Source organism: Plecotus auritus (assembly GCF_963455305.1).
Source record: "Plecotus auritus genome assembly, chromosome: 9".
NCBI classification, from domain to species: Eukaryota; Metazoa; Chordata; class Mammalia; order Chiroptera; family Vespertilionidae; genus Plecotus; species Plecotus auritus.
In genome coordinates this window covers 112025463-112040849 of record NC_137783.1, presented here as the reverse complement: position 1 = coordinate 112040849, position 15387 = coordinate 112025463, and the positions used below count along the sequence as shown (strand labels likewise).

At 46.1% G+C, this 15387-nt stretch overlaps 1 protein-coding gene across 5 annotated transcripts in view; it reads right to left on the bottom strand.

The window, feature by feature from the left end:
- XNDC1N (XRCC1 N-terminal domain containing 1, N-terminal like) overlaps positions 1-15387 on the bottom strand; it is a 29484-nt gene that overhangs the window by 7519 nt on the left and 6578 nt on the right. For 2 of the 5 annotated variants that reach the window (XM_080642003.1, XM_080642002.1), the window contains exons 3-7: positions 10798-10939; positions 9377-9532; positions 8173-8351; positions 2935-3020; positions 1148-1320 (exon numbers count right to left, since the gene is read on the bottom strand). In XM_080642003.1, the coding sequence (XP_080498129.1) occupies positions 1148-1320; positions 2935-3020; positions 8173-8351; positions 9377-9532; positions 10798-10939 (736 nt within the window). The remainder of the gene's footprint in view (positions 1-1147; positions 1321-2934; positions 3021-8172; positions 8352-9376; positions 9533-10797; positions 10940-15387) is intronic. The other 3 variants (XM_080642004.1, XM_080642005.1, XM_080642006.1) reach the window with 2 other exon arrangements.

Here is a 15387-nt window from a genome sequence, read left to right as displayed (position 1 = left end):
AATGAGAACTCTACTTGTTTTCTCTCTCTTGCTATCTAGAATAGAAAGAGCTCTGGGGTTCACATCTCAGTTCTGCCGCTGATTAGCTGTGTGATTCAGAATACTTTACCTCTCTGAATCTCAGCTTCTTTTGTAAAATGAGTACAACAGTATCTATTTCGTAAGTTTGTGGTGAACAGCAAATGGATAAAGTTAGTAAAAGTGCCCAACAATGCCTGGTGCAAAGTAAGAACTCTAAAATGTTTAGTGCTTTCTTCCTCTGTGACAAAAGCACACTATTCCCCGACTCTATTTCTCCAATAAGCTCCACAGACCATCACCCTGACTTAATTGTCCTTCTGAGATGATCACAGAACATTAATACTGTAAGAGGCCTAAATACTATTTGGTTTAATTCCTTCACTTTGAATATGAGAGAATTGAGGCCCAAAAGATAAGGATTTCTGATTCCTAGGCTAGTGCTCCTTCTTTCTTTCTTTTTCTTAAAATATGTTTTATTGATTTGAGAGAGAGGAAGGGAGAAAGAGAGAGAGGGAAAGAGAGAAGGAAACATTGATAGGCTGCCTCCTGCATGGCCCCTATTGGAGAATAAGCCCACAACCCAGCCATATGCCCTGACAGGGAAACAAACCAGCAACCTTTTGGTGCATGGGACTACGTTCAACCAATCTATATATATAAAAGCCTAAGTGACCGTCTGACCGTTCAACTGGTAGCTATGACATGCACTGACCACCAAGGGGCAGACACTCAATACACAGGCATGGAAACATGGAACAGACTGATGAATCTCAGAGGGAAGGGGGGAGGGTGGGAAGAGATTAATCAAAATTCTTATATGCATACTAGAGGCTGGGTGCATGGATTCATGCACTGGTGGGGTCCCTCGGCCTGGCCTGTGGGGATCGGGTCGAAACTGGCAGTCTGACATCCCCCGAGGGGTCCCAGATTGTGAGAGGGCGCAGGCCAGGCCAAGGGAACCCACCAGTCCCTTGTTTTGTTTTTCTTCTGGTAATAAGACACTGAAAATTGTCTTTCTCCCACATGAAGTTCCATTGGTGAGCCATTCCTAAAGAGCACGGTGGATTTAAGGAGAAAGGATGGTGCTAGGGAAAACAAGGAGCCAAAGGCAGGTCCTGGGCCTCACCTGCACTGTCTGGATGGCTGGGACCTGGTTCTGCAGGGTTGTTTTTTGGGCTTGCCACACTGGCTGGAGATGCCCTGCGGGCAGCTGAAAGCACCATGCAGGCTGAACGCCCCAAAGGCCCCGGCTGCAGCTGCTTTAGGATATTCCTAAGGTCTGAAATTTCCTTAGTGTTCCTGCAGGGAAACAAGAGTACTTGGTTTCACTCAGAACAGAGACTCCATTTTGCTCACCCAAGTCAGTGGCATCTAACCAAGAAAGCCAGTTTAATATAGATACTAGAGGCCCGGTGCACGAAATTCATGCACGGGGGGGGGGGGTTGTCCCTCAGCCCAGCCTGCACCCTCTCCAATCTGGGATCCCTCTCACAATCCAGGACTGCTGGCTCCCAACTGCTCACCTGCTGCCTTCCTGATTGCCCCTAACCACTTCTGCCTGCCAGCCTGATCACCCCCTAACCACTCCCCTGCCAGCCTGTTTGCCCCTAACTGCCTTCCCCTGCAGGCCTGGTCACCCCTAACTGCCCTCCCCTGCAGGCCTGGTCACCCCTAACTGCCCTCCCCTGCAGGCCTGGTCACCCCTAACTGCCCTCCCCTGCAGGCCTGGTCACCCCTAACTGCCCTCCCCTGCAGGCCTGGTCACCCCTAACTGCCCTCCCCTGCAGGCCTGGTCATCCCTAACTGCCCTCCCCTGCAGGCCTGGTACCCCCCAACTGCTCTCCCTTGCAGGCCTGGGTCCCCCCCAACTGCCCTTCCCTGCAGACCCAGTCACCCCCAACTTCCCTCCTCTGCTGGCCTGGTCACCCCTAACTGCCCTCCCCTGCAGGCTTGATTGCCCCCAACTGCCCTCCCTTGCAGGCCTGGTCCCTCCCAACTGCCCTCCCCTGCTGGCCATCTTGTGGTGGCCATCTTGTGTCCACATGGGGGCAGGATCTTTGACCACATGGGGGCAGCCATCTTGTGTGTTGAAGTGATGGTCAATCTGCATATTACTCTTTTATTAGATAGGATAGAGGCCTTGTGCATGGGTGGGGGCCAGCTGGTTTGCCCTGAAGGGTGTCCCGGATCAGGGTGGGGGTTCCCTTGGGGTGGGGGGTGGCCTGGGTGAGGGGCCTGTGGTGGTTTGCAGGCTGGCCACGCCCCCCGGCGACCCAAGCAGAGGCCCTGGGATCTGGGATTTATTTATCTTCTACAATTGAAACTTTGTAGCCTGGAGTGGAGCCAAGCCTTCTGCTTGCTCCGTGGCGGCAGCCATTTCTGTTGGGATTTATGTATCTTCTATAATTGAAACTTTGTAGCCTTAAGCGGAGGCCAAAGCAGGCCAGGGCTGCAGAAGCTTGGCTTTCTCCATTGCCGCGGGCAACCCTAGCCTCCTGCTCTCTCCAGCTCCGTGGCTACCGCCATTTCTTTTGGGACTTATTTATCTTCTATAATTGAAACTTTGTAGCATTGAGTGGAGGCCTGGGCTGGCAAGGGCAGGCAGAAAGCTTGGCTTCCTCCATTGCCAGGGAAACCCAAGCCTCCCTCCTGCTCTCTGTGGCTGCAGCCATCTTGGTTGGGTTTATTTGCATATTCCCTCCTGATTGGCTGGTGGGCGTGGCTTGTGGGTGTAGCAGAGGTATGGTCAATTTGAATATTAGTCTTTTATTAGATAGAATAGGCCTGGAGTATGTGACTAATTGGGGGAACCCAGGTGGGGCTTGCATGCTTGTGAGTGACCTGGTAGTTTTCCTTTCCCAGGTGAAAGAACTGAAAAGTGGTTGGGAGACCTCCGTTCTGGCAGCTACATACGTTTGGGGATCTGGGAAGAATGTCCTCTGGATAGAAGGATTAGCCATCCAGGGGCTGGGACCAGACTCTGAAGCATTAGAAGAGTCCTGAAAAGAAAATGGAGAAATATGAAATACAGACATTCACCACCAGGAGACACTGTCACCTAGTGCCAAGTATACTCCCAAACCTGAGGACTTCAGCTTAAGTGAGTGGATGTATCTGCTATAACAGCCTGGTCACCTTTAATAATATTTAAACATTTTTATCACTTTTCTAAAAAATACAGGGCACCTTTGCTTGTGTGTGCACACTCTCTTCCAGCTCTGACATGTGAGATGCGGTGATTTTGTATACTTTTTACCCCAATGCTAAGGGTTTTGTCATGATCCTAAAAGAATACATGCTGTTGAGAAAAAAAGGGCTATGGGATTGATATCATGTGCAAACTTTTGAAAGCATAAATATATATCCTCCTATCTAATAAAAGAGTGATATGCAAATTGACCATCACACCAAGACACAAGATGGCCGCCACAAGATGGCCTGCAGGGGAGGGCAGTTTTGGGAAGTTAGGGGTGACCAGGCCAACAGAGGAGGGCAGTTGGAGGTGACCAGGCCGGCAGAGGAGGGCAGTTGGGGGAGACCTGGCCAGCAAGGGAGGGCAGTTGGGGGGGACCAGGCCTGCAGGGGAGGGCAGTTGGGGGGACCCAGGCCTGCAGGGGAGGGCTGTTGGGGGGGACCAGGCCTGCAGGGGAGGGTAGTTGTGGGCGATCAGGGAAGTAGGGAGGGCAGTTAGGGGTGACCGGGCCAGCAGAGGAGGACAGTTGGGGGGGGAGGGAACCAGGCCTGCAGTGGAGGGCAGTTGGGGGGGACCAGGCCTGCAGGGGAAGGCAGTTGGGGGGGACTTGGCCTGCAGGGGAGGGCAGTTGTGGGCAGTCAGGCCAGCAGGGAAGGCAGTTAGGGGTGACTGGGCCAGCAGAGGAGGGCAGTTGGGGGAGGGCAGTTGGGGGGGCAGGCCTGCAGGGGAGAGCAGTTGGGGAGGACCAGGCCTGCAGGAGAGGGCAGTTGGGGGGGGGACAAGGCCTGCAGGGGAGGACAGTTCGGGGGGACCAAGGCCTGCAGAGGAGGGAAGCTGGGGGGGGACTAGACCAGCAGGGGAGAGCAGTTGGGGGGACCAGGCCAGCAGGGGAGGGCAGTTGGGGGGGACCAGGCCTGCAGGGGAGGGCAGTTGGGAGCCAGCAGTCCTGGATTGTGAGAGGGATGTCCGACCGCACGTTTAGGTCCGTGCGGTCGGACATCCCTCAAGAGGTCCCAGATTGGAGAGGGTGCAGGCTGGGCTGAAGGACACCACCCCCCATGCACGAATTTTGTGCACCGGGCCTCTAGTACATATATAAATTTGTATCTATAAAAATTGATTCATGTAGGTACAAAACTCAAATCACTCATCTCTATACACATCTATGCGAGAGAAATTATACACACATATTTCTTTATATTTTAAAGTAGTTCTGTTTTGAACTATTTGGGGACATTTTAATCACTTTTCTAAATACTGTTTAATAATATTGTTTAATATCCATTATGATTTATTTTGTGAACAATTATTTACCTGAAGTTATAAACAACCTACCAATTTCTAGCCATCTATAAAAAGAGATGTGTATATATGTATGGGTATATAGATATATGACACATCTCTTTCTAGCATTAGCCACTATATCTATCACAGGTATTTTATAAACCTCTCTCCTTCAAACTCCAGGAAGGTCTATGTGTAATAATCATACAGTAGATAATTTCTTCATAGATTTTATTTATGTGGAATGCTATAATTTCTTAATTCTTTGCCAAAATGCAATTTATCTGTTGATTCATCTGTGGCTATTTCCTTTTTTATCTTTCCAAATTTCCTTGAATTTAAAAAATTAAACATTTTTTTCTTTAATTTTCAGCTCTGATTTTTTTTTTTTAACTATATATACGTTTACTGAAAATTTTTAGAGAGAAAGGGAGAGGGAGAAATAGAAACACTGATGAGAGAGAAACATCATCAATTGGCTGCCTCTTGCATGCCCCCTACTGGCAATAGGGCCTGGGCATGTGCCCCAACAGGGAATAGAACTGGAAACCCCTTAGTGCATGGGATGATGCTCAAGCCACTGATCAACACCAGCCGGTCTTCAGCTCTGATTCTTCCATCACAGATTCTTTTAAAGGTAAATGTCTTTCTTGTAAAGCATGACCTTGGCCTCATTATGCAAGTTTGAGAAATATTTTTTTTATTCACATTCATTGTTTAATATTTTTTAATTGGAAATTATTTTGCAACCTCATCTTGGACCTTGCATTAATTGTGAAATACTTTGTTTACTTTACCAGGATTTTTCTTTTGTCTTTTCCATGTCTCATAAATTTTAGAGTGAATACTATACAGGGTAACTAGCTGCATGTGTAGAGATGGTTATTTAACTTTAACTCTAAATGCGATTAATCATTAGGAAATGAGCTCTCCAGCAAAGGCTAAGTGAAGCCAGGTGGCCTGGGTTCCAATCCATTCCAAGATTTATTTAGCAGTGTGACCTGGGACATCCCACTAAACTTCTCTGGCTTCTGTTTTCCTTACTGGAAAATTGGTGATCATAAAAGATCCCATTTTACAGGATTAAAACCCTTATATTTTGCTTTCACTATACCTTACCATTGGAATGATACATTTTTTTTAAAAAAAGCCTATGGCAATTTAGAGGTCATAAATCGTAAAACTGAGTGCCATAAATTTGTTACCGTGTATCAATCCTCTCTTGTAGAACTGCTTCAGGATCTCCTTTCCCTGTGGTCTCACTGAGGTACCTGAAACATGTTTCATTCTGCCATTGATGTTCAATGCCTTTCTGACATTATGGCTCTGGAGTTGCTGACTCCTTTCCTCCTTGATCCCACCATGGTTCTAAAGGTGCAGAGTAATTTACTAGACAGGCGCTTTAACCAGCTAAGCCACACAGCAAGCACAGGTGCAGAGTAATTTAGATGGCCAAAATGTAAAAGACTCTATGAAGTCTTTATTAATCCTATAATTAAGGAGATCGTCTGTCCTAGTTTGCCTGGGAAGTTGTGCCTATTATGTCTGTTGCCTCAGTATAATAATTATTATTATTTTAAAAATATTTTTATTGATTTCAGAGAGGGAGCGAGAGAGAAAAAAACATCAATAATGCGAGAGAATCATTGGCCAGCTGCCTCCTCCTGCACACCCCACACTGGGGATTGAGCTCACAACCCGGGCATGTGCCCAGACCAGGAATTGAACCGTGACCTCCTAGTTCAAAGATTGATGCTCAACCATTGAGCCACGCCAGCTGGGCTCAGTATAATTATTAATAGCACTCTTTTTTGGTCTCAGTTTGGATGACAAGTTTTATGATGACTCTATCTACAACTCCCCCCTGAAAGGTCATTTTCATAATGAACATGTACACTCAAAGCTTACTTTGTTCCAGCTGCTAGGAATGCATTATGGAACAAGACAAACAGGTTCCTAATCTCACAGAGCTTCCACTTGATTGAATAGCTCTAGCTCCATTCACGTCAGCTCCCAGCACTGAGATATGGGGACCTGGCGGAGCACACTGAACTGCTTCCACTGGCCTTTTGCATTTTTTTTCCCTTTCCACAATGGAGAGTAAATCTCAAGCCAAGCTTTCCTTGTCTCAGCTCTCTGGGTCTCTCCTGTGGCTGCACAAGAGCATCTACTCCTCCTCTGTCTGCTCTAACTCCCTTTTCTCTTCCCAATGTCCAGTCTCTTCTTTTTCTCAGTAACCTCAATATGAGTGACACTTGTGAGGTTCACTCTTAGGAACTGAAATTCTTTTGGTTATGTCAAATGTTTGAAGCTTCTAAAAATCTACTGTGTGCATAGAAGTACTGTGGTGTAAATGATAGGAGGGTCTGATTTCTGGTCTCTACTCAATTTTGACGTGCTGTGTGAATTTGAATATGTAAGTTTCCCTCTCTGAGATGTCAAATGAGGTGGTTAGGATTTGATGATCTCTAAGTATTTTTCCATCTCTAGAATTTTATGATTCTAGCTTTGTGTGATTATATCTTCTTATTTATTTGTGAGTGAATTACAGTACAGGGTACTGGCTTGGAAAGATAAATGGAGACACCACTGATAGGAAAGGAGGAGTCAGCCCTGGCCGGTGTTGCTTAGTGGTTGGAGCGTCTGCCTGGGCAGTGAGGGGTCATGGGTTTGATTCCTGGTCAAGGGCACGTGCCTAGGTTGCAGGTTTGATCTCAGCCCTGGAGAGGGCATGTGTTGGAGACAACCAATGAATTATCTCTCTCACATCAATGTTTCTCTCTCCCTCTTTCTCCCCCTTCCTCCCTCCCTTCTACCCTCTCTGAAAAGTAATGAAAAAAATATCCTTGGGTGAGGATTAACAAAAACAACAAAAACAAAAAAAGGAGTCATAATATGCTTAGGAAGAAAGAAAAATTATTGAGAAAAGAGGAGATAAATTGATTAGATACTTATAGATAGCCAGAAACCTATACATCTTCTTTAAGGCGGCATACGTGTTTATTGTACAGGGAGAGAAAGCAGGAGAACACATGAAATTGCAAAGCACATATCTAAGAATAGGTAGGTGGGTTAGGGAACAACAATGACAGAGGGACTGTAGTGAGTCCTGGTTGTTTCGGGTGTTAGAAGGAAAAGTCTGATAAAAGCTAGAGTCTCCAATAACCCAGAAATAAAGTATAAGATTAAGTTTGAATTCCAAAAGAATTTTTTAAAATATATTTTTATTGATTTTTTACAGAGAGGAAGGGAGAGGGATAGAGAGTTAGAAACATCAGATGAGAGAAAAACATTGATCAGCTGCCTCCTGCACATCCTGCAACCAAGGTACGTGCCCTTGACCGGAATCGAACCTGGGAACCTTCAGTCCGCAGGCCGACGCTCTATCCACTGAGCCAAACCAGTAAGGGCCCAAAAGAATTTTTTAATGGCTAAATAACAATTGCCCACCAGCTCTGTGTACACTATATGGAAGGCTCACTCACTTGAACCTTTCACATGTAAAAGGGAAGGTGTGCACTCCTACCTTTAAGAAAGTGCAGCGAGCCCATTTACGTTTGTATTTGAATGTATGTGTGTATATGTGTGTGTATAACTCAATCACGCACCAGCTTCCTAACCAGAAACTGAAAGGATGGGAAAATATTAAGTCCTTACTCCACCACTGCACATACCTGGCTCCGTCCAGTGCTCACAGGGGCTGAGGGATCCACCACAGGGTCAGCTAAGGAGTCCAGAGAGGAGCACACACGCAGGAAGGCCAGGCCAAAGGACTGATGACGTGTGAAGGGTTGGGAGCAAGTCAGGCGAAGTCGATCCCATGATTCACCTGAGGCTGGAGCCAGGAAATCATCTCCAGGAAAAGAAAATGAGGGGGACAGGATATGTATGAATGGGAGGGAGAAAGGTCAATAACTGAGGAGTGGAAAGAAAGGACAGGGACTATATAAACTCCAACAAAAGGAATAATGAAGGTCATCAATAACTGACCCCTCAGTCCTTGGTGCTCAGGGTTTGGCAGTGCCAAACAGGCCAGTCGGGGTCCTCTCGGACACCATCTCTCCCCCGTCACAGGTCCACACCATTCCCAGCATGGGTACATCCGCATTCTACACTTCTCCAGGGACCTTATCAATGTCTCATTTTAACAGGAAGTATCTGTAGTGTTACTTGCTCACTGGATTAGATGATCTACATCTACCCTTCCTGGACCATGAGACTTCAGCCTCCCAAAAGCACTCCATGCACTACGCTCGCACTCACAGTATCACACACTAGTACTGCAAACCCTTCTCACCTTCAAGTCACAGCACTATCTATTAAGACCTCATCTCCTCCACCTTGTATGCCCCTCCCTATCATTCTTCCTTCACATTACAAACACCTCCAATTTAAACACAGACAAATCCTAAGTCCCTAGAGGCAAGGAGTTCAGATCTTATGTAGTGCCTTAGTGAACGCAGAGATCTGCATAGAACAGAATTCAGGAAACACTACAGGCTACATAACTCTATCATATAGTCTATCTCCTTATGTAAAGATTCATCCTACATTCACACATTTATACAAACAAGCACACTAGTCACAAATGTGTGTTCTGTATCCGGTTTCACTGAATCACGTTGAGAATAAATATAAATCATAGCTCATAAATATCCCAAGGGATCATGTTTTCTCATCATGGAGAACGCACTCACAAACACACTGCCTCGATGTTCACTTATTAACTAATCCCTGTCCCCCCAACAGATATAACTAACCCCTGCATAGGTTCCCTCCCACAATATATGCCTACCAGCCCTCTACTGTACTGCAGCCTTTTTGCATAATCTGTCTCTCTTCCCGAGTCTCTCCCATTTCTGCTTTTGCCCTCCTTACCATCTTTAAACATGCGGACCCCTGAGCGGTTTTTCCCCTGCTTTGAATCAGCTAGGGACATTAGCATGGTTGCAGGGAGCAGGGTGACAAAAGGTCTGTCCAGGGACCAGGAAGAACGGCCCACATCAATTTGCAGGAAAGCACAGCCACAGTTGCCTGGGGACAAAAGGTTAAGAGAAGGATAAGGGCTATAGGATGAGGGCTCCCCTGACTGTACACAAGGGAATCAGGTGGGAAGAGGACATTTCTCCATTCTAACGATAGCTAACTGGAAGCCCAGAAAGGCCAAGCAACACAATGAGCCAGTAACTGAAGTGAAACGAGACCTCAGCCCCACTAAATGACATTGCGAAGGTAGGTTCACCATATTCCTCCCAGCCAGAAAAAAGCCTTCCCCTGACTGAAGACACTCGCTGTTTCCCTGTCCTCTGGCTCTGGCAGGCAGTGCCAAACTCCTCTCTCTCTCTTTTTTAAAAAATATATCTTATTGATTTTTTACAGAGAGGAAGGGAGAGGGATAGAGAGTTAGAAACATCAATGAGAGAGAAACATTGATCAGCTGCCTCCTGCACACCCCCTACTGGGGATGTGCCCACAACCAAGGTACATGCCCTTGACAGGAATCGAACCTGGGAACCTTGAGTTTGCAGGCCGACGCTCTATTCACTGAGCCAAACCCGTTAGGGCTCTTATCTCTCTTAAATCCTTGCTAGGGAGGCTCTGGCCAGGTAGCTCAGTTGGTTAGTGTCATCCTGATACACCGAAGTTGTAGGTTCGATCCATGGTCAGGGCACATACAAGAATCAACCAATGAATGCATAAATAAGTGAACCAACAAATTGATATCTCTCTCTCCCTCCAGCTCCCTTTCTTGCTCTCAGTAAACAAAATAAATAAAAATTCAAAAAAGAATTTAAAAAAATAAATCCTTGCTAGGGAGCCTGCCATCTCTCTGTCCCGACAGAGCTGAGATCAATGGTCTTTGTCACCTCTCTATTCCAGAGAATTCTAAGGCCAACCTTTTCAATCCATAAACTCCTATGAAGCCTTCCTGGATGAGCCAGCACAGTTCATCCCCAGCATCCTCTTGACGTTGATATTTAGAAGACTATAAATCCTATTTGTTGCATTTAGTTATGTCAATGTCCTAAGGTTTCACCCAGACCACTCAGATTAAAGCAGGGAAGGTATGTTGCTTAATTCAAGGAGTGCCATTCACATTCAATTCTATGTGAATGGAATCCTTAGAGTTCTTGCCAACACCACATACTTGCCCCAAGGGCAAGGACCACATCTCCCCTTCACACCAGTTAAGGCTGATCAGCCAGCCTGAATTGAGACATTTTGGTGGAGCATTTGGAGGGGAATGTTACTCCTGTGTTCTCCCGCAGAGGCTCCTAAGCCCCAGAGAACTCACTCACCCACATCAATGTAGCCAATGGGCACTGCCCTTTCCAGCTGTAGTTCTACTTTCAGTTGCCCACTCTTGTCCTGAGGGCAACTGAGCCAAGGTCCCCTCTGTCTGTCTGGGTTCAGCAAGTTCTCCACAGGATACTTGGGATCCTAAGTCAGAGAGAGGAGAGTATCAGGAACCTTCCTGAGCCCAAGGGAACAAAGGATGCCCATGAATAAGGGGTCCCTAGACTCCCAAACCTTTCCATGCATCCCAACATGATAGGAAAGGCACTAGACAGGAGTCTATAGGAATGTAGCATCACATACCAAGGGATTTACAGACACTGTTTTCTTCTCTGTCATTTACCAGACTACCTCATTTAATTCTCAGATCTTTAGGTGGTTACTATTATTGCTTTATAGTTAACACATCAATAAACTGAAGCTTGGGTTCAGAAATTTCCCCAAGGTCAAAGGCTGAATAACCATTCTGAGTTAGAACTCCCACGTTTCTGAATCTAGAGCTCTTAACCACCACACTATACTATTTTTTCTTTTATTTATTTTTAATATATTTCTTTATTGATTTCGGAGAGGAAGGGAGAAGGAGAGAGAGATAGAAACATCAATGATGAGAATCATTGATCGGCTGCCTCCTGCACACCCCCTACTGGGGATCAAGCCCGCAACCCAGGCACGTACCCTTGGCCGGAATCGAAGCTGGGACTCTTCAGTTCCCAGGCTGACACTCTATCCACTGAGCCAAGCCGGCTAGGGCCTATTTTTTCTTTTTAAAAAATCTTCACCTGAGGCCCTAACTGGTTTGGCTCAGTGGATAGAGCGTCAGCCTGCAGACTGAAAGTTCCCAGGTTTGATTCCGGCCAAGGGCATGTAACTTGGTTGCGTGCACATCCCCATCAGGGGGTGTGCAGGAGGCGGCTGATCGATGTTTTTCTCTCATCGATGTTTCTAACTCTCTATATCTCTCCCTTCCTCTCTGTAAGAAATCAATAAAATATATTAAAAAAATAAAATAAATCTTCACCTGAGGACTGGTGGAGAGAGAGAGGAAGAGAGAGGGATAGAGAGAGAGAGAGAGAGAGAGAGAGAGAGAGAGAGAGAGAGAGAGAGAATAAGAAAGAGAAATATTGATTAGTTGCCTTTTGCACCTGCTCCAACCAAGGACTGAATCTGACCGTGAATTGAACTGGCAACTCTTTGGTGCACAGGATGCAGCTCAACCAACTGAGCCATTCTGACGGGGCATCGTTTATTTTTATTTTTAAAAGACTCACCTGAGGATATGTTCATTTATTTTAGAGAGAGGAAGTGAGAGAGAAAACCCACATCAATGTGAGAGTGAAAGCCAATGTCAAAAGGCTGCATGCTTTATATGAGTTCAACTACATAACATTCTGGAAAAGGCAAAATTATGGAGAGAGTAAAAAGATCAATGCTTGATAAGGGTTAGGGGAGATGGAGGGATAAAATAAGAGCACAGAGAGTTTTTAGGGCAGTGAAACTACTCTGTATGATACTCTGATGATGGGAATGTTATACATTTGGCAAAACCCATAGAATACACAACATCAATAGCGAACTCTAAGGTAAACTTTGTTTTTTTTTTTTTTTTTTTTTTTTTTTTTTTTTTTTTTAAATAAATCTTTATTCAGATTATTACAATTATTTCTCCTTTTTCCCCCCATAGCTCCCCTCCACCCCTTTCCCACCCCACCTTCTGCCCTTACCTCCCCCCCACTGTCCTCATCCATAGGTGTATGATTTTTGTCCATTCTCTTCATGAACCCCCCCATACCCCTTTCCCCCTGAGAATTATCAGCCCACTCCCTTTCTATGCCCCTGATTCTATTATATTCACCAGATTATTCTGTTCCTCAGGTTTTTAATTCACTTGATTTTTAGGTTGGCTTGTTGATAGATATGTATTTGTTGTTCATAATTTTTCTCTTTACTTTTTTCTTCTTCCTCTTCTTTAAGAATACCTTTCAGCATTTCATATAGTACTGGTTTGGTGGTGATGAACTCCTTCAGCTTTTTCTTATCTGTGAAGCTCTTTATCTGCCCTTCAATTCTGAATGATAGCTTTGCTGGGTAGAGTAATCTTGGTTGTAGGTTCTTGCTATTCATCACATTGAAAATTTCTTGCCACTCCCGTCTGGCCTGCATAGTTTCTGTTGAGAAGTCAGCTGACAGTCGTATGGGTGCTCCCTTGTAGGTAATTAACTGTTTTTCTCTTGCTGCTTTTAATATTCTCTCTTTGTCTTTTGCTCTTGGCATTTTAATTATGATGTGTCTTGGTGTGGTCCTCTTTGGATTCCTTTTGTTTGGGGTTCTGTGGGCTTCCTGGACTTGTAAGTCTATTTCTTTCACCAGGTGGGGGAAGTTTTCGGTCATTATTTCTTCAAATAGGTTTTCAGTATCTTGCTCTCTCTCTTCTTCTGGCACCCCCATAATTCTGATGTTGGTACGCTTGAAGTTGTCCCAGAGTCTTCTTACATTATCTTCAACTTTTTGGATTTTTTTTTTTGCTTTTTGCTTTTTCGGTTGAGTGTTTTTTGCTTCTTTGTATTTCAATTCTTTGACTTGATTCTTGTGTTCCTCTATTCTGTTTCTGGGTCTCTGTATAATATTTTTTATTTCAGTCAGTGTATGTTTAATTTCTAGTTGGTCCTTTTTCATATCTTCGAGGGTCTCGTTATATTTATCGGCCTTTTCTAGGATATTCTTAAAAAGTCTTATAACGGTGGTTTTGAATTCTATATCCAGTCGTTTGTTTTCCTCCATTTCTTTCGTTTGTGATCTGATTCTTTGACCCCGCATTTTCACTGAATCCCTGAGTTGGTAAGGTAGATATTTGTGCTAGGTTTCCAATATGGCCCAGTGGGTCTGCTTCCCCAGTTAACCTGAGGTGGACACTCTTGGTGCACCCCTTTGTGGACTGTGTGTACAGCCTTGTTGTAATTAAGTCTTTATTGTTGTTGGTATCACTGGGAAGAATTGACCTCCGGGCCAGTTGGCTGTAAGGATCCGCTGTGTCTATGCTGGGAGAAGCCCGGTGCTGGAGACAGCCTTATAGGATTAGACTTGCCAAATTGCAATAGCCTCTGTGCTCAGCTTGGATGGGGTGGAGTCTCAGTCTTGGCTTCCTGTCAGCCCCGCCCCTGCGCGCATGTGCGCTTTCAGACCTCCGCCTTCCCCAGCTCGAGTCTCCGCCTGAGAGTCCAGACTCCCCCCACAAGAGCGTGGGTCCCCAGGGGCTCGCCTGGAACTGGGGTTCACTGCAGTCAGAACTGGGGCTCGGTGCAGTCAGAATCCTCTGACTCCCCTCCACTAGGGAAAGCCTGTGGCGACCCCCGCAGCCTTTGTGCGCACCGGCGCGGCGCGTGTGCGCACTTTCAGTCCTCCGCCTTCCCCGGCTCCTGAGTCTCCGCCCGAGAGTCCAGACTCCCCCTACAAGAGCGTGGGTCCCCAGAGGCTCGCCTGGAACTGGGGTTCACTGCAGTCAGAACTGGGGCTCAGTCAGGATCCTCTGACTCCCTTTCACTAGGGAAAGCCTATGGCTACCTCCGCAGCCTTTGTGCGCACTGGCCCGTGTGCGCCTTCAGACTTCTGCCTTTCCCAGCTCGCGGTCCGAGGCTTCCTTCCCCCTTCCGCCAGAGGAAGTCAGCCAAGCTCTCAGCCGCCCTTCCTCTCTGCGCGCACAAAGCCCCTTTGCCGTACCTCCAATTCTCTGTGAGCTTTTCTCCTTCCTTCTAGTTGTAGAATTTTCACTCAGCCTGCTTTCCTGTGGTTCTGGATGGTGTCCGTTCTGTCTTTTAGTTGTAGTTTTGAAATTGTTGTGCGAGGCAGCAGTTTAGGTGTTTACCTATGCCGCCATCTTGGTTTCTCCTCTAAGGTAAACTTTGGACTTTGGGTGATAATGATGTAGGTTTATCAGCTGGAACAAATGCACCACTCTGGTGGAGGAATGTTGATAATGCTGGAGGCTATGCATATTTGGGGGCAGGGTGAATATGAGAAATCTCTTTACTTTCCATTAAATTTTGCTGTGGCCCTAACCGGTTTGGCTCAGTGGATAGAGCGTCGGCCTGCGGACTGAAGGGTCCCAGGTTCGATTCCAGTCAAGGGCATGTACCTTGGTTGCGGGCACATCCCCAGTAGGGGATGTGCAAGAGGCAGCTGATCGATGTTTCTCTCTCATCGATGTTTCTAACTCTCTATCCCTCTCCCTTCCTCTCTGTAAAAAATCAATAAAATATATTTAAAAAAAATTTTTGCTGTGAACCTATAGCAGCTCTAAACAAGTATTTTTGTTGTTGTTGTTAATCCTCCTCACCCCAAGGGTATTTTTTCCATGGACTTTTTAGAGAGAGTGGAAAGGAGGTAGGGGAAGAGAAAGAGAGGGAGGGAGAAAGAGAAAAACAGCAATGTGAGAACACATTGATTGGTTGCCTCCCATATGTGCCCCCACCAAGCTGGGGATTGAACCTGCAACCCAGGTATGTGCCCTTGACTGGAAATTGAACCCACCACTTTTCGATCCGGGGGCTGACACTCTAACCACTGAACAAAACTGGCTAGGGGAAAGGCAAAGA